This window comes from Labeo rohita, chromosome 14, assembly GCF_022985175.1.
Source record: "Labeo rohita strain BAU-BD-2019 chromosome 14, IGBB_LRoh.1.0, whole genome shotgun sequence".
Lineage (NCBI taxonomy): Eukaryota > Metazoa > Chordata > Actinopteri > Cypriniformes > Cyprinidae > Labeo > Labeo rohita.
Window position 1 is genome coordinate 24,691,578 of NC_066882.1, and position 19,802 is coordinate 24,711,379.

Here is a 19,802-nt window from a genome sequence, read left to right on the forward strand (position 1 = left end):
TGCTTTATTAAGCATTCATGTATTAGGCAGGGACAAAAGATAAACAGAGAATCATCCAGGTCCAGAACATACGAGGGAGGAAAAAAAAAAATATTTAAAAAAAAAAAAAAAAAAAAAGAAAAGCCCCAGACTCTTTAACATTGATAGTAATGCATGTACACAGTGGATTGGATGGTTAAAAAAAAATGCACTGACAACGGATTTCCAATTATTCCATACGACAGTGTCGCTCACACTGTAACGTTCAAAAATTACATTCTTTTTCCTCACCCTTCAGAATTTAATGATTAAAACGTTTGCAATTCATCCTCTGGGCCACTGGAGCGGGTGGCGTCTTTATTTTTACAGCTCTTTCTCAGTGTTTCATAACCAAGCAAACCAAATTTGAGATGAAATTGTTTTGTCTGTCTCTATCTACCATCCTCCCTTCCCTCCTTTCTTCTTCTTTGCCGGTGCCTTTTTGCGAGCGGCTCCGGGCGCAGCAGGTTTCTGTTGTCGTGGGGGAACCGCGTTGCTCGTGGCGGTGCCTGTTCCTGAGCCGGGTCGAGGAGAGGTGGGTGGACTGCTGGCGGTTTTACTGGCGTCACTGAAAAAACAAACACCAAAAGTAGTTCTGATGTTGCTTCTGGTTTATTAAATAAAAAAATACAACTAAAAAAGAAAGTAAGTGTACTACTGCTGTAATCATGCAGCAGGGCTAACCAAAACCATTAAAATAAAAAAGAAATAGAATAAAATCTGAATAAAAATCTCCTGATAATTTACTCACACCCATGTCATCCAAGATATTCATGTCTTTCTTTTTTCAGTCGAAAAGAACTTAAGGTTTTTGAGGAAAACGTTCTAGGATTTTTCTCCGTATAGTGGACTTCAATGGGGATCAGTGTTGAAGGTCCAAATTCCCAATTTAATGCAGCTTCAAAGGGCTCTACATAATCCCATATGGTATAACGGTCTTATCTAGCGAAACGATCATCCATTTTCAAAAAAAAAAAAAAATTTAAATGTATACTTTTCTTGCACTAGCTTGACTTCATGCATTACATAATCACGTTGGAAAGGTCACACGTGACGTAGATGGAAGTACCGACCCAGTGTTTACAAAGTGAACGTGCAAAGAAAGTCAAACACCCTTTACAAAAAAGGTAAAACGATGTTGGATGGTTTTGAAGCTGGAGGAGAAAATGAGATTGAGTCCGTGTCGCTCCATGTGATCGCAAATCTTGAAAGTGAAAGTAAAACACAAACGCACATTCAAAAGTGGTTTCACTACCCCGCATATTAATAACAGCTCCCTGATGCCTGCAATTTGTGTACAGTATAATTACCCAATGATATATTGAAAGAGAAAGCATTGAGATGTATTTTTTCCTCTCATCTTGTATTTGGAGGTTTCGTAGTACAGGTCATTTCCTTTTTGAACATGGTGTGATCAGATTCGAACACATCCCTAATGGGATGTGTAAAGTATTTTTAATTTATTAGGAAGTTAATAGTCAATAGGAAACACTGATTTCTTGAGTCAGGACTACCTATAGACCAGTGTGTTTTTCTATTAAAATACTGGTGCGTTTTTCCAGTGTGCACAAAAATGTTTTTATGAAAAATTGTAAATCGTGATTAAAAATCTATTTTTAAACGAATCGTGACCCCAAGAATCGATTTGAATCTAATCGTGAGGTACCAAAAGATTCCCACCCCTAGTTAACCGAAGCACACAGATGAAGAACTAACCATGCATGACCTTTCCAACATGACTATTTAATCCGTGAAGTCGAGCTAGTGCAAGATGAGCATTTGTTTTCTAAAGAAACCAATTTTTTTTTTTTTTTTTGACAGATCGATTCACTAGATAAGACAATTATTCCTCGGCTGGGATCGTTTAGAGCCATTTGAAGCTGCATTAAAACTTTTGGACCTTCAACCCATTTATCCCCATTGATGTAGGGCTGGGAGTTGATTCCAAAAAGAATCGATTCCTCGATTCCAAGGCGTTGAGAATCAAGAGTCGATTCCAAAGGATGGAATCAATTTCATCAGGGGGAATCGACTCCCCATTCAGAGCCGTTTCCAGTTCAACAAAACGTATACATGGGCGCCGCTCAACGAACGGCTGCATCATACGAAGGCTGCATATCTCGGCTGCTATCATCAAATGTCGCTGAACGTCGATTCACAAAAATAAACTGAATAAAGAGTTGGTACTGAGCACGAGGATTTGAGGATGCAGCCTTCTGTTTATCACTTACTAATTTGCATCTTGCTTGCTAATAGATTAGAAGTCTGATTTGTTTCCAGTTCAAAAATGATTCAGAAGTTATTTTACGGTGGCTTATACTGTCCACATGTGCGCTGCACAACAGAATAGATCATGACGTGATCGAGGGTCTTAATCCTATTTCCATCTTAAATAAAAAGCTATTGTTAACCTTTCTATCAGCCTGTGATAATTATGAAAGAAAGCACAGAGAGCACAGATAAGTGGCCGAGAGCGCATCTGACTGACAGATAAACTATGAGCTCTTATATCAATGTTGTTGTTAATGTTCTGGTTGTTGGGTTTTAGTGTACAGTCGTTAATTTTGTGCGACGCATACGGTTGAAGTAAACATCATTCAGCTGAACTGTACAGGTCATTCATTCATTCATTCATGCAATAGACACATGTCCACTGCTGAGCTGTGGGCATGGGTAATGCATATAAAAAATAATTTAAATACAGAAATGTATCATAATTTTTAAAAACAAAGCTTCATTTTATGAAAAGGTTACTTTCTAAAACATTTATATCCTACAGTCATGGCAAAATTAGGTTCGTCTAATCTAAAAAAAAAAAAAAAAAAAATAGAATTGAAAAAGACTCGAAAACAACAGCAAGGAATCGATTCTTGAAATCAAATCTAATCGATTCCATAACCAGGAATCGGAATCGGACTCGATTCCAAAATTTGCGGAATCAAACAGCCATACACTGAAGTCCACTATATGGAGAAAAATCCTAGAATGTTTTTCTAAAAAACCTTCAGTTCCTTTTGACTGAAGAAAAAAGACACAAACATCTTGGATGACAAGGGGTTGAACAAATTATCAAATTATGTCTTAAAACCCACAAAATTCTAACAAAATTACTAAAACCAACTAAAGCTTAAACTAAAATTGAAATAAAAATAGATATGAAACAAAAAACTGATTTAAAAAATGAATAAAAACTATAATCAGATCTTAATAATACTAAAATAACTCTACATACTACATAGTAGTATGGCAAACTTACAGCTCTGCAGACGCTCCAGATGTTGCTCCCTGTGTACCGCGGCCGACCTGCTCCTTCTTCTTGCCCTTCTTCTTACCGCGGTAGTACGACCGTTCTCGCATCGGCAGCCAGCGCTCCGGGTCGGGGGTCGATTTGGGGTCGTAGTTCTTGGGCAGTTTACCTGAGCACAAAAATATGATCAACTTTGTATTCTTGCTAGTGCTAATAAAATGCTAGGAGATCAATAGCAGACTCACCTTTCTTCTTTTTCTTCTTCTTTTTAACATCCTCTGGACTGAAATAAAAAGAACAATGTGTTAAATGAACAAGAGAACAAAAGAACTGTAAATACAGGCTAGAAAGAAGTGTTTTCATGCAGACCAAACATTTTGATCAGCCAAACCCCTTATATATATATAACACATTTTTTTTTCCTGAAGTCCCATTGAGAGTTTAATTTCGTATTTTAATAATTTAACACATTAGGTTTTCTGATGTTCGTTAATGGACAAGGTGTACAGACAAAACTGTATTTTATACAAATATATGTATATATAATAAAATAAAGACAAATATTAAATATTTATTTTAATAAATGTTATTTTGACACTTTTAATTTTTAAAGATTTTTGTTGATATATTTCAACTGTAATTTTAAAAATAAATACATGAATATACTAATTACAACGGTCCTGTAAAATAAAATAAAAATCATTTGATTATTATAGGCCTAATAATATTTTTTTACACTGCAAGTAAAAATACTAACATTTGTGTCTTATTCTTCACTTCCAAATCTCAATTTTATGCTGAAATACTGGTGAAATGCTGTAAATTTCTATCCGCAGGCAAGTTGGAAATTGTGCAAATCTTTAAGTAAAGTTAACACATTTTATTCCCAAAATGCAATTCTAATTTGGGAAACTCTGATGTAGACTATTAAGAGAACAAACATCACCAAATTTAATGTAATGATGAAATGTAAATGAGTTTTAAAATGAAGGTGTGTGTTACCCCTGTTCTTTAGGTTGGCTTTCGCCCACGACTTTGGCAGCTTTCTTCCTGATATACGTGGCTCCGTGCGAGTTCTCCAGTTCATCGACGTCCACTTTGAAGGACATGGTGTCCGGGGAAGGCAGATGCTTACTCAGACTGCACAAAACCAAGTGCTCAGGAAAACACAAGAACACAGTGCAAGAATATACAGCATTTGAGTCCTTTTCCAAAGCAAGGTAAATTTACTATCAGTTAACCTTAAATGAAGCATCTCAAATGTCTTTCTAACTCACAGAATGAGATTCTGAGATTCGAATGACATTACTATACAAAACTGCCATGTTTGAGGATACGCTTTGGCCTTGTCTTGATCCACAAGTGAGTATGCGGAGATGAGCTGGGCCAGCGTGTGGACGTCATTCGTGTTTTGTTTCCACAGCTGCTCCAGATCACTGGTGGCCTCTTTCTTCCGGCCGTATTTCAGCTTGTAGTTAGCAGCCTCACGTACCAGAGAAAGGTGGATCGCAGACCCCGGCTGAGAGTAGATTGAGATAAAAATATAATTATGCAGTCCTGAGCTAATAAAGTCTCTGTAAACTCCCATCACCCTCATTTACCTGCTCTGATTGGTAATACTGGATCGCTTGAGTGAAGACGTCAATAGCGCTGTCGATGTCTTCTTCATGCGTGTACATCGTGACCAGACCAGAAATCTACTCAAAAACATACCAGAAAAAAAATTATATATTTATAATTGTTAGATATATTACAATATTACAATTATTAATATATGTAAAATATACATACACACACACACTTTATAAGTTTGTAAGTAAGCATGAATGTTTTTTAAGAAGTCTCTTACGCTCAAATTTCCATTTATTTAATCAAAAATACAACAATAAGAGTAATATTATGAAATATTACTGGAATTTAAAATAACAGTTTTCTATTTTAATATACTTTAAAATATAATTTATTTCTGTTATGCAAAGCTGAATTTTCAGCATCATTCCTCCAGTGTCACATGATTTTTCATAAATCATTCTACTATCCTAATTTATTATCAAATATCACTTTTATTCAATTTAACACATCCTTGCTGAATAAAAGCATTTAATTTCTTTTAAACAAACAAAGAAAAAACAACCAATCCTGAAAAAAATAAATATCACAGGTTCCCAAAAAAAAAAAAAAATATTAAGCAGCACAACTGTACATCGATAACATTAATAATAAACCAGCATATTAATTAGAAAGATTTCTGAAGGATCATGTGACACTGAAGACTGGAGTAATGATGCTGCAAATTCAGCTTTGCATCACAGGAATAAATACTATTTTAAAGTATATTAAAATAGAAAACTACTATTTTAAATCGCAATAATATTTCACAATATTAGTTTTTTATAAATAAATGCAGCCTTGATGAGCAGGAAAGACTTTAAAAAATAAAAATAAAAAATAATAATAATAATAATAATCTTACTGATCCCAAATGGCAGTGTGTATATATGTATGAACATTGATTCTTCTTAAACAAAAAGTTGACTTTGCTAAAAGTTATAAATTGTATTTACTAAACTTACGTATAAAATCTTATGCATTTACCAAATCATTAGTTATATATACACACATAAGATTTCTATGAATAAAAGGGTTTTAACAAATATTTATAATGTATAATTGTATAAATTATATTTGCTGTACTTAGAATTTACACACATAGAATCTGAATATTTGTTTATATTTCTATGCATAAATACAGTTTCAGCAAAAACAAACAAACAAACAAAAAAAAAGCATAAGCCTTAAATTAAATTTATTACAATTTATTACAAAATAAAAAGAATCATTTGATAATTATACGCCTAATAATAATAATTTTATTTTACACTGCAATTTAAAATGCTAATATTTGTCTAATTCTTCACTTTAAAATGTTCAGACCCTTTTTTCGTGCAGGTGAAATGCTGTAAACTTCTATTCACAGATGTATTAAAAATTGCGCAAATCTTTAAATAAAGTTAACTTAACACACACTGTGTTCCCAAAATGCAACCCTCATTTGGAAAAACTCTGATGGAGACTATTAAGGTCATAAACAGACCTTTTGTGGAATGATAATTATCAAATGATTTTTAAAAAAAAAACAATTAGTGTATTTATATATTCATTTGTAACTGCGTTAAATACTCAATTTAGAGTCAGATTTTAACCCACTAGCACCCCTCGCAAGTCCCTTCAAAAATAATCAAAAGCACATGAAATCTCACCATTCCTGGTTTGTACTTAAACTCTTCTATTGACTTCAGGATGTCACAGGCTTTGGTCACATGACCTGTTGGAGGCATATACATAAATTACATTCTACACAGATATCCTTGTAAGTTCAATCTGCTTTCTGTAAGCATGTGTTTGGTTTGTATTCTTACCTTGCGTCAGGTAGAGTTGTGCCATAGTGAGTTTGATTCCAAAAGCACTTTCAGGATGCTTATCTGAAAACCGCTGCAGAGAGACGGAAATGATTACAGAATGCTACAGACAGCAGAAGTGAAAGAGATAGGAGGGTAAATTACCTGTAAGAGCTCTATGGCTTTGCTGTGCTGTTTTTCTCGGCAGAGCTGGGCCACCTGGATCAGAACCGGTCTGGGGTGACCTGGATTCTGGGCCTGTAGGCTTGTCAACAGCTTATTGCACTGGTCAGCCTGTGGGACGACAACCGAGGTGTCAAAACAGATTAAATCCATCAGGAAAAATCATGAAGAAAGCATATTGTACAATACAAACTGGGTGATCACCTGGTTAGTGTACATAGCCAACAGGGCTTTGTTGATCTCAATGGCCTGCAACTGTTTTTTGGCCAGTTTGTGCTCAACCCCATCAGCACTGGTCAGTTTCACCTTCTTCTTGGAGTCAAACACGTTTTGGTCCTGGAGGATCAAAGAGCACAGACATTAATTGATGGACTGAACTCATGCGGATTACTTGTGCATTCTTGTGATGTTTTTATCAGCTGTTTGGACTGACGGCACCCATTCACTGCAGAGGATCCATTGGCGAGCTAGTGATTTAATGCTAAATTTCTCCAAAAAAGCACAGATTAAAAACACCGGTTACAACAAGCAGCTGACATGATTGGCCCGTCAGGCATGTGGAAGAAGAATACAAGAGAAAGCTTTTTGTTTTATATCATTTACCTTGTTAATGGTGATGATGTTATTAGCAGTCACAGCCAGCAGACCCACATCAGACGGCCTGAAGGCAAAGACAAACACAAAATATTTTAGCATCTGAGCATGAATTTAGTTGTATGACGGCATTTTAGTGCCACATTTAAAAAAAAACAAAACAAAAAAAAAAAAAATCTAAGATTACGAGATTAAACTTATAATATTCCACGAATAAAGTTCAAATGTTTCAAGAAAAAAAGTTTCGAGAATTTAAATCGTAGAAATTAAAAAGTTATAATATTTTGAGAGTATAACCTATATTGCGCATGCAAATGGCCTGGATTGGGAGCACCGGGAGAAATTGCCAGGCCACCGGAATTTCTCTGAATATTGTTGCATCCGAGTGGACACATCTACTTAGTGGGATGAGGAAGTCAATTTTAAGGACTCGAGGAAACAGCTTAATTTCAAGAATATGATATTTCTTAACAGGCTGAACAGGAACAACTTTTTATCTAAGGAGAAGTCCACTTCCAGAACAACAATTCACAAAGAATCTTTCTGTCTTCAGTCGTGAAGAAATTATGGTTTTTAAGGAAAGCATTTCAGGATTTTTCTCCATATAATGGACTTCATTGGTGCCCCGATTTTAAACTTCCAAAATGTAGTTTAAATGCAGCTTCAAAGGGCTCTAAACGATCCCAGCCGAGGAAGAAGGGTCTTATCTAGCAAAACAATCTGTAATTTTTTCAGAAAATAAATTTTTTTAATACTTTTTAAGCACAGAAACTCGTGTAGCACAGGCTCTGGGATGCGTGTTCACGACGCTACGTACTATTGAATCACGTCGAAAGGTCATGCGGAGCGTAGCCGGAACTACAGACCCAGTGTTTACAAAGCGAACGCGTAAAGACTAAGAAAGTGCAAGTAAGTCAAACGCTGTTTACAAACAAAAAGGTACAACGATGTCAGTCGATTCTGAAGTTGTAGGAGAAAATAAGATGGAGTTTTTTCGCCATACTCAGTACACAGACGATGAACTTACACGTGATTCATAGTAGTGATGGGAAGTTTGGATCATTTTACCGACTCGGACCTTTGAGTCTCGTTCAGCAAAATGAATGAATCTTTGAGTCATTTCGTTCATTTTAGCAAAGTATAATTAAAATGTTATGTGTTACTTCCCTAACACATCTACTGCTTACACAAACGTTGATCACACTACAAACAAGACAAAACTATAATGCTATAAGAAACAGAAAAGATTAATTAATTGTTTACCTGGGTCTTTAGTCTATGATTAGCTCTCCTCACATCTGACAAATTTTCGGGTTTGAGTCGTTCGTTCATCAAGTGACAGCCCCATAAGATGAACGAAAAACCCGAAGACTCGAAACAGGTGAACTAATTCCAGTACAGAACCTAATAGGATGTTGCGCATGCACGACTGAACGAATCACTCCCTGAGACGACTCGTTCTTCCTGAGTCACATTAAAGATTCATTCAAAATGAAAGAATCGTTCAAGAACGACACATTACTATTTCATAGCATCGTGGACGCGCATCCCAGAGCCTGTGCTACACAAGCTTTTGTGCTTAAAAAGTATACAAATTTTTATTTTTCGAAAAAAATGAACAATTGTTTCGCTAGATAAGATCCTTCTTCCACGGCTGGGATCGTTTAGAGCCCTTTGAATCTGCATTTAAACTGCATTTTGGAAGTTTAAAATCAGGGCACCAATCAAGTCCATTATATGGAGAAAAATCCATAAATGTCTGTGGCGTCCAACCTTTTACTCCTCACATGTATTTAATTAAACAACAAAACGTTCTAAGTTATATTGTTGTCTTTTCTGATGTATATAACATTAAGTGACTATTCACAAGCTGTTTTATTCATGGTATAATACAGTAAATGAATGGGACATAATATTTAACGTCTTTTATTTATTATTTGTTGCGTGTCAGCCACCCAGTAATAACCCAGTGATAATTTTGTGCTTTGTTGCTTTTAATATAACACAGCTCAGCTTTTAAATTGTCAATTTGATCACGAAATACTATATATTATACTAATACTAATTAGTATAATAATACTATTATACTAATATTATAAATGCGTTTTCCTCTTTATTTCACATTTATAGCAAGATATAAAAGTGAAGGAACATCAGAAGGCATGAAAAAAAAATCTGTATAGCTTAATTTAATGAAACAAATGTCTCATTGTAATCGGAATGATGATTGACTTACATGCCGCTTAAACTGAAACGAATACAGCGATCTGTCACACCACATTAAAGAGCGTGAAGAACACATTATTGTTATAGACATACTGTTTGTATTTCCCTATAAAACTGACCGATTTTGAAAGCTGAGACTTTGGAATATCTTCCGGGGCTCCCAATCTGGGCCATTTGTATGCGCAATAGAATATACTCTCAAAATATTATAACTTTAATCTTGTAATTGCTATGACTTTATTCTCGAAATATTACGATTTATAGATTATAATCTCGTAATCTAAGATTTTTTTTTTAATTTTAATGCAGCACTAAAACGCCACCGTATATTTGCTAGTTTATTAAAGGAGTACTTCACCCAACAATGAAAATTGGTTTATAATGTGTTCACCCTCAGGTCATCCAAGATGTAGATGAGTTTGTTTCATTATCAAAACAGATTTGGAGAGATGTAGTATTTCATTGCTTGCTCACCAATGGATGGGGTAAATGGGTGCCGTCAGAATCAGAGTTCAAACAGCTGATAAAAAGAGCCATTTTGGACTGCTTTTTTCTCTTCTGATTCAGATGAGATGACTTTTCATTGAAAAATACAATATTATGGACAGAGGCCACGTATTTTGGCCGACGGTTTGAAGTTAAAAGCATCGTAATGATGGGTTTCTTACAAACACACTGCTTTTTACTTCACAAGATGTTAACTGGACGTTAACAAGATGATGGACTGGAGTGGTGTGGATTACTTGTGGATTATGGTCATGTTTTTAATCAGCTGTTTACACTCTCATTCTGACAGCACCCATTCTCTGCAGAGAATCCATTGGCGAGTAAGTGATGAAATGCTTCATCATGAAGAATCAAACTCTTTCACATCTTGGATGCCCTGAGGGTGAGTACATTCTCATTACGACACCTGTTAAGTATTTTAAATGTACAGTTTGTAACACGCACTTGAGTTTAATAACTTGATTGTAGAGTTGAAGGGCGTCTTCGGTTCTGCCCTGTAGCTGCATCACATAAGCCATCTGAGAGTGAATGATGGCCAGTTCAGCATCAACATCCTCCTCTGTCACATCCTAAATAATTCACAATGAAGTGGAACACATTAATTAATCAAACACCACACATTTTGAAGTCTTTGTTGAAATCCCTCTTAAGATGGCATGTAATGTTTATGTTATCCAAACACAGTGATGAATGCCCATAAGTGTTAAAAGCACATCAGATTACAAATATGGAAGAATTACTCACAGAGTCCTCAGCCAAAGACTTCCTGCACAGCTCTGGGAAAACAAAGAGAACAAAAGCTGTTAAAACAAAAGCTGTTTGACTCATTCATGTTTTTTTTCACCCAACTCACATTATTCTTAAAACCTGCAAAGACTCAAAGTGAAACTGTGTGGGTGGCTAAAGGAACTCATTTTGTAAACGCTGGCGCAGCATTAGTTGCCTATGACAAGCATGACAAAATCAAAGTATTACATAAACTTGCATGAAAGATTTTATGCAAACTGGCTCATTCACTGACAACAACGGGAAAGGAAGCATTTTTCCACCTACAGTTTTTATGAGCCAAATCATAACTGTAATGCACTCTTTGAGGCTCTAACAGTAAATAATCTGCCTGGTTTGGATTGCACAACATGATTTCCCAGCAGTTCTGCACACTCCCACAGAATATGTGAAGCAGTTGATTAAAAACATACTCAATATGAAGACCTCCCATGACCTCCAGGTGTTGTAGAGATATGGTCTCCAACAAGACAGCCTTTTACCACTGCATGTTTATTTAAACGCATTTATTTGATAATATTGTGAAATATTATTACTATTTAAAATAGTTGTTTTCTTTTTAAATACATTTTAAAATGTAATTTATTCCTTTGATGCAAAGCTGAATTTTCAGCATCATTACTTTAGTCTTTAATGTCACATGATCCTTCAGAAATCATTCTAATATGCTGCACGCAGGTACCCGATGGGTGAACTGCTAATATTGGATGTGACAGCTGGAATAATATCCGTGTTGTTATTTGCAATACGTGTTGAGGAATCAATCATTATTTTACCAAGGTAAGAGGGAGCATACAGAATGCATGTTTTTTTTTTTACTTAATACTGAATATAAGATATTTCACATAAAAGAGGTTTACATACAGTCCACAACAAAAAATAATAGTTGAATTCATAAAAATGACCTCATTCAAAAGTTCACATACACTTGATTCTTAACACTGCGTTGTTACCTGAATGATCCACAGCTGTGTATTTTTTGTGTAGTGATGGACTAACTGAAGACAACTGAGGGACTCATATGCAACTAATACAGGTGGTTTAAATGCTCACTGATGCTCCAGATGAAAACACAATGCATTAAGAGCCGGGGAGTGAAACTTTTTGAATTTGAAGATCAGGGTAGTTTAACTTATTTTGTCTTCTGGGAAACATGCAAGTATCTTCTACAGCTTCTGAAGGGCAGTAATAAATGAAAAAAAAAAAAAAAAAAAAAAAATAATAATAATAATAATAATAATAATAATAATAATAATAATATATATATATATATATATATATATATATATATATATATATATATATATATATATATATATATATATATATTTATATTAAGGCCAAATAAGTAGGGATGCACGATATTATCGGACTGATATCGGAATCGGCCGACAATGATGTTAATTGTAAATATCGGCATCGGCCCGATATGAAAAATTATGCCGATATGATGATGTGCTGAGGGTGTGCTAGGGATTAGATCATGTCAGCAGTGTGGCTCATTCTTGAAGCAAAGTTTTGACTGAATGAGAAGTAGATTCACTGTTTTGGATCGCTGCACTTAAACTGAGAATGCACATACAGAATCATGCGTAGCAATAGCACGTGCAGTGGCAGCAGCGGCTATAGGAGAAAGCGCGCCATTGTTCCATTTGGGATCATTTACTGTTGCCTGTTTCATATCCAGTCACTAGATTGTTGTATTTTGAAACACAATGGCAATGTTTGCAAATGACATGATCTGCATTTAAAATAAAATGATCCCAAAAGTAATTACGGTGCGCGGTCAGTAAATTCTTTCTCCGGCAGCGCAACGGCAAAGCACAATGTTGAAACATTTTTATGTGAATATTATGACACAAGTGAGGTACAAAGCATTCTTTATAAGATAAATAATTGGTTAGCAGGCAAATGTTAGTAGCGACCATGCTTTTGGATTCATGCCGTTCGAGCCCATACATTTAAAGCCATAAGCGGCTGTGTGTCCTGTTTTCCCGGTTGGTCACGAATTGCCACAAACTTAATAATATTTATAGTTTCTTTTCACAAATCATCACCATCTCACCCTTTAATTTCGCAGGTTTATTTTCTTGTCATTTACTTTTAATCCATGTTGTCGTATCTTTTATGGTGGTAAACTGCGGGTGGGAAATAAAATATTTCGTGGCAATAAATTAAGAATTTGTTAATACGACGTTTTAATTAGTTCCCTCATTTTACAAATTAATAAATTAATAAATCCTTGGAACGAATTAACAAGTTGTAGGAAAGAATTAAGTCCTGTTCGTGTCCCGCAGCCCTGTCAAAGCGCAGTGCACTGTATAAAATAATTAGAAATGATAATTAAACATGACTTAGTGACTACGTTTCTATTACTTTCCATGTTGAATGCCTTTGTATTGCAGGGCTCTAGATTGATCAAAACGATCACATCTTAGATAATTTTATTTATTTAATTTTTTTTTTGTGCAAGTTAAAATTTGACGTGGTCGCATTTTTGCGAGTGCATGAGCTGCAGTGCTGAAGCGTCTGCTCCATACAGCGGGAGTTACAGAGTTACAAAGCCGTTGCATATTCAGGATTTCACTGATCACGCGAAGAGTCGTTTTCGTTGTGAGCGCTTCGGGTGTAGAGCCTGGTTTGTATTTGTAGTGTCAGCACGAGGGAGGTGGTGATAGCAAAAATTACGCGACTATTCTGGAAACGATGGCGGACGGAGGATTTGGTAGGGTAAAAGACCGCTTGTTAAACCAGAGAAGGTAAACATGTTGGTATTCTTGTGCAAAAAAAGTGTACTGTTTTGCCAGTTGGTCACGAATTGCCAAATAACTTAATAATATTTTTCTTTTCCCAAATCCTCACCGTCTCACCCTTTAATTTCGCAGGTTTATTTTCTTGTCATTCACTATTAATCTATGTTTTCGTATCTCTTACTGTGATAAATTGCGGGTGGGAAATAAAATATTTCGCAGGAATAAATTAATAATTCGTTAATACTACATATTAATTCGTTCCCTCGTTTTACAGATTAATAAATTAATAAATCGTAGGAACGAATTAAGAAGTTGTAGCAACGAATTATGTCCTGCTCATGTCCCGCAAAGCACCCTCACAGTCACCCAGTTTAGTTCTACTTTTCTTTTTGTTTTCGTTTTGAAATGTTGTTTTCAGATTGCCAGTTCAAAAGTGAAAGCATCCGAAATTCGACTTAAGCAAAAGTGAACTTAATTCACAAAATTTAGATCATAAATAATGCTAGCCTACTGATGGAAAAAAAAGGGATTGAATGTAAACCACTCATTACTATTTATTTAATCCTAACAAATAAGTTATTGTTAAAAACTAACTTTCCAAACAAAAGGATAATATATCAGTATCGGCCAAAATGTGATGAAAAAATATCGGCATATCGGATATCGGCAAAAACCCAATATCGTGCATCTCTAAAAATCTTCATTCTGTTCAAAAGTTTACACCCCCAGCTCTTAATGCATCGTTTTTCTTTCTGAAGCATCAGTGAGTGTTAAACCTTCTGTAATAGTTGCATACAAGTCCCTCAGTTGTCCTCAGTGTGAAAAGATGGATCTCAAAATCATACAGTCATTGCTGAAAAGGGTTCAAATTCACAGAAACGCTAAAAACCAAAGAATTTGTGGCACATTAAGGATTTTTCCTGAAGAACAGGGGGCAGTTTAATTATTCAGGACAAACAAGGGACTCATGAACAACTATCACTAAAAAAAAAAACCACAGCTGTGGATCATTCAGGTAACAATACAATATTAGAAAAATCAAGTGTATGTAAACTTTTGAACAGAACAACTTTTGAAATTTTTATAAATTCAACTATTATTTTCTCTTGTGGACTATATGTAAACATTCTGTGTGCAAGATCTTTTTCAGATCAGTACTAACAAAAAAAACAAACAAAAAAAAAACAACATGCATTTTTTTATGATCCCTCTTATTTTGGTAAAATAATAAACATTTTGCAGATTCCGCAAGGTGTATGTAAACTTTTGACTTCGACTGTAAATTTCAAAAGAACAGGATTTATTTAAAATAGAAATCTTTTGTAACATTACTAATGTCTTTACTGCCACTTTTGATTAATTTAACACATCCCTGCTTAATAGTATTAATTTCTTTCCCAAAAAAATCTTACTAAGCCCAAACTTACATATTTGGAGTTTGCATATCAAGTCTTTTTATGATTACAGATAGGGCTGGACAATAATTCGATATCAATATATATCGCGATAGAATTTTTTTCAATAACCGTGATACGATTTTTAAACCCATTTCCGATATTTCGATATACATTTGCATATATATATATATATATATATATATATATAGCATTTGTCACTGAATGACGTTCAGTGCTCAGCCGTCAGCGCTGCCAGCGCTCAGCAGTAGTTGGTTAAGCTCCGTCGCGGAAAGTTTTAGCAACAAAATGAGTACCCCTGACCAGAAATTATATTTCTTACCAGAATAATATTTCTTGCCAGAAACCTCTAGAGCCTGTCATAGGGTGTCAACAACACTAGGGATGTTCATTTCGGTTATGTTTTTGATTATTAACCGTTAACCGACAAGATTATTTTAAATTAGAATTTAATTATTTTAGAAAGGATAAGTGTCTGTGACCCGTTAAAATACTAACATTTGTTTTCCGGGATTAATTTTACATGCGCAAAAAGCAGCAAACAACAGAACATGAGGATTCACATGGACACGTCGCATCACCTGCAGCGCTTCTGTGAATGGAGAAAAGCACCATAAAGCTAGCCTATATATATATAATGAATGAATAGGCCTATAAGATAAATATTTTTACTTAATAAAACAAACAAACAAAAAAAAGTGCAACAAGTAGCTAGTATGCAGAGTTTTCGTTCATTTTTGTGCTGCGCGAAAGGAAGACGGCTGAAAGCGGCATCCTATTTTTCTTTACTTTACAAACAGCAAACCATTTACAGTTTTGATTATCTGTAAAGAGTCGTTTCCCCTGTTAGAAAGAATAAAAAAAAAAAAAAAACACACAATCAGCCAAACATATGCTTAATCGTTATCAATGTACTGCCGTGATATTATGCCAAACATTTTTTATGTGTATTTTTAATGCGAGAAGTACAAAACCAGGTTTACATAATAAATAATATTTTAGCATTCAAATACATCTTGAATACGGAGACATTTGGATTTGTGTCATATGAGACCCAATGTTAGTTTAAGTTTCGCTTTAGCCTAAATAGTTTGGTTTTGGCTTGTCGCCAAACTTCTTATATTTTTCATTCTTGTTCTTTTCTAAATACTGTTAAATTGAAAGGATTTTTTGTGGAGTGAGGGAAACTAAAATAGCCTAGCCTATGTTTATAGTGTATTGTAAATATTTCGCGTCGACACCAGGTCTTTCTGAATGTAATAATAAAATGCGACTTAACGTTATAGGCCTACGCGATTTATCTTTTTTCTCTCAAAAATGCAATTTCATTTTATTTTAACCATCCAGAAAACGTTTTAAAATATTTTGATTACTGAATTACTGAAAAAAAGACCTTTTAAACCGTGTAACTGATTGTATTAATCGGTCAAAATTCTTTCTGTCGGTTAACGGTTAACCGGTTAAAATGAGCATCCCTAATCAACACTCAACAATGTTCCGGTCAGAGCAATGTGTTTTTGTTGTTGTTCACTCTTTATTTATTTTATTGTATTATTTTTGTTTCTTTATCCTGGCTGAAGCAGTTTGTTTGTTGTTTCAATTTATATGAATATTCAGCCTGTTCTAGTTTAAATGGAAATATATTATTGTTAATAAGCTGAGTCTGAGAGTTTTATTTATTTGATAGTTTATTTCACATTTCTTGTTTGTAAAGGCTAAATACAAATAAAATGTGAACCTTATTTTTTTGTACTTTTTTTATTAAAAAAAAAAATTATATAATTTTAATAGGAGGAGCCTGGAGGTATTATAGACTTTGCAAATTCAGTTTGCAGACATTTGTAGGTACAGACATCCATTGTGTGTGTCCTCTGCAGTTTTTTCCTAAGGCTTTTTAATATTGTCCGTATCGATATCGGAATTATATCGTATCGACCGAAATTAAGAAATATATCGTGATATAAATTTTTGCCATATCGTCCAGCCCTATTACAGATGCACATGATCTGTGTCGACCATTAGGTTTCTCCAGTAATTCAAATCCCATCTCTGCTATAACCCTACAATAAAGGAATGACCTCTGACCTTCAGCCTTCTGCAGTTTCTGCATGGCCTGGCTGAGCTGCCCTTGACCAATCAGGCAGCAGGAAGCGTTGTAGCACAGCTCATATGAGCTCTCCGGTAAACCCAAGTCCTCCTAAATACGAACAAAACATAGGAAAAATGTAAGATGCAACCACTTCAACACATTTGTGACCCTGGACCACAAAACCAGTCATAAGTAGAACGCATATATTTGTAGCAATAGCCAAAAATACATTGTATGGGTCAAAATGATCCATTTTTCTTTTATGCCAAAAATCATTAGGATATTAAGTAAAGATCATGTTCCATGAAGATATTTTGTACATTTCCTACCATAAATATATCAAAATTTAATTTTAGATTAGTAATATGCTAAGAACTTCATTTGGACGACTTGAAGCAACTAAAAGTGATTTTCTCTGAATATTTAGATTTTTTTGCACCCTCAGATTCCAGAATTTTAAATAGTTGCAAAATCTTAACAAACCATACATCAATGATGATGTATAAACCTCAAATAAAAATAAATAAAATACCCTTATGACTGGTTTTGTGGTCAATGGCTACATTTTGTTTTTTTTTTGTTTTTTTGTTTTTTTTAAGACAGAGACAGATTAATGTCTCACCGGCGACGTGTTCTCCCAGGTGCTCTGCGCTGCTAATACAGCTGACAGATTTGTCTTCCTCTCCTCCTCATAATCATCCTGAGAGTTTCTGATCAGGTCTTTATAAACAGCCAGACACTCGTCATACCGCTCCAATCTGTACAACTACACACACAACTGCATCAACTCGTGCATTCGGACTCAAACAGCAAAACTCAAAATGCCAATGCTGAAAAACTCATTAACCCTGAATTGAATCTGACAGCCAACACTGACACAAATCACACGACTCTCACCACTTGGCCATAGAGCTCCTTGAGCTTGTCTGTTTGCTCTGGGATTCCCTGGATTGTTTTTAAAGCGTGCTCCACCCTGTTCAAACGGTATTCGCAGTAGGCCTTCTCAAACCCGATCATGTCACTACAGAGACACAAAACACAACCCACAAGCTTTCATTACACTGAAAACAGCAGAAAATGGGTGAAACCTCTACTAAATTCAGCAGCTCTTAGAAGCACATGTTTATAAAATTGTATATACTGTGCTCCGAATAAAGATTTCAACATGTATGAACCAGCCAAACAACATCTTTGGTGTTTATTAAAACAACAAATAATATTATGTACAATAATAACATATAAAGCTGCAGCCTGGGTGACCATCTCACCTGGTCAGTGATTTAGTATGGGTGTTTATGACATTCAGGGCTTCTTTAAAACCTCCATTCTGGATCAGACAGACGATTTTACAACGCAGTGCTGTCACATCATCCCTGTTTTCATGAAGAACTGCAAAAAGTGAGAAAGAAAGATACATCATTGTGAAATCTCTCATATTCACTCTTTTTTTCATTTACATCATACAACTCTCATTGCAAAAAAATAAAAAATAAAAAATAACATAATATTATAGGACAAAGTAAACATATAAAAACCAGTCATTGTAGATCATTAAAATAAAATATAAAACGAAGACATCTGACAGCATGTTTACATTTAATCCAGCCCATTATGACACGTAATCACTAAGCACAGACCCCCAAACCTCCAGAAAGTCTTGAAGATTGCCAAGACTCTCTTTAAGAGCCTCTCACTGGGTTGAATTATTAAAGTAAACACCACATTTGCCTTAATAAAATCTGAAATTTGTGTAGAAAACAGACATTAGCGAATCTACTGCACTGCAGGTTAGACACATGCTACGGGAGACGTGGAGCTAAACAGTGTTTTTACCTACAGTGAGAGAAATCTGGAGAAAAATATGATTAATATGTTTTATTTTACTTTTGTTGACAGCTTTCAGGGCTCTAGTAAAGTCGCCGTTCTGTCCGCAGCGGTTGATTTCGGTCCAGAGAGCAGAAACGGGCCCCGATCCGCTCGCCATCTTCAGCCATATGAGCGGAACCAGCGACCGGGGCAGAATAAAAGTCCTAAAGCAAGCCAAAGACAAAATAAAAGTCCTAAAGCGTGAACACACAAGAGAGACTAAAAGCGTAATTTTAAATAAACGTCCCATAAAACATGAAAGTTTCACAATATTTTGTGAAATACGTTTTTCTTTTTGTTTAGATGTTTATGATCCCCCCCCCACATTATTATGCTTGTATGTGTTTACTTAACAAATACGATTTAAAAGGATGTGAACATACAAGAGGAATTTCAAAGGATATTTATGCAAAATTTTAGTAAACTGTAACGGTGATAATTAGATTTTGGAATTGATAAATGTAACACTACTAAATTATTAAGCACCTAGGACTACATCACACTACTTAGTAAACATATTGTGTAAGATTAAGCTAAATTTAGAGGTATCCTTTTCAATGCTTCAGAACATCTCACTGTCCCTTTTTCAACCCTTTTTTTGCATGCGTCATGATAAACGCAGAAAAAGACATTATCATAAACAACTTCTATTGTCGTCTGTGTGAACGGAACCCTATCCGAGGTTTTAAAAAATAAATTTTCTTACGTTTGGGCATAAAT

The 19,802-nt window shown here is 35.0% G+C and overlaps 2 protein-coding genes across 3 annotated transcripts in view; one reads left to right on the top strand and one right to left on the bottom strand.

Moving 5' to 3' along the window:
- Positions 1-395: 395 nt before the first annotated feature.
- Positions 396-19,246, bottom strand: srp72 (signal recognition particle 72). The gene is made up of 18 exons (XM_051127313.1): positions 19,101-19,246; positions 18,485-18,605; positions 18,114-18,237; positions 17,839-17,982; positions 17,213-17,324; positions 10,918-10,949; positions 10,618-10,742; positions 7,450-7,507; positions 7,051-7,182; positions 6,829-6,957; positions 6,685-6,757; positions 6,526-6,590; positions 4,867-4,962; positions 4,603-4,784; positions 4,268-4,405; positions 3,511-3,548; positions 3,275-3,434; positions 396-586 (listed from the first exon to the last, which is right to left on the bottom strand). The coding sequence occupies exons 1-18, from the start codon at positions 19,198-19,200 to the stop codon at positions 415-417; spliced, it is 2,001 nt and encodes a 666-aa protein (XP_050983270.1). The 5' UTR covers positions 19,201-19,246; the 3' UTR covers positions 396-414.
- adad1 (adenosine deaminase domain containing 1 (testis-specific)) overlaps positions 4,339-19,802 on the top strand; it is a 39,637-nt gene continuing 24,173 nt past the window's right edge. Inside the window, exons 1-2 of one of the 2 annotated variants that reach the window (XM_051127316.1) lie at positions 4,339-4,485; positions 10,463-10,555. The gene's annotated coding sequence lies outside the window, so the exon portion shown is untranslated. The remainder of the gene's footprint in view (positions 4,486-10,462; positions 10,556-19,802) is intronic. The other variant, XM_051127318.1, reaches the window with a different exon arrangement.

What these genes read in the sequence shown, in the direction of transcription:
- srp72 (XM_051127313.1), bottom strand. Translation starts at nt 19,200, where the DNA reads ATGGCGAGCGGATCGGGGCCCGTTTCTGCTCTCTGGACCGAAATCAAC. An exon ending in AAGCCATAGAGCTCTTACAG is followed by an intron (nt 6,758 to 6,828) that starts GTAATTTACCCT and finishes GTCTCTCTGCAG; the next exon opens with CGGTTTTCAGATAAGCATCC. An exon ending in AGTATTACCAATCAGAGCAG is followed by an intron (nt 4,785 to 4,866) that starts GTAAATGAGGGT and finishes ATCTACTCTCAG; the next exon opens with CCGGGGTCTGCGATCCACCT.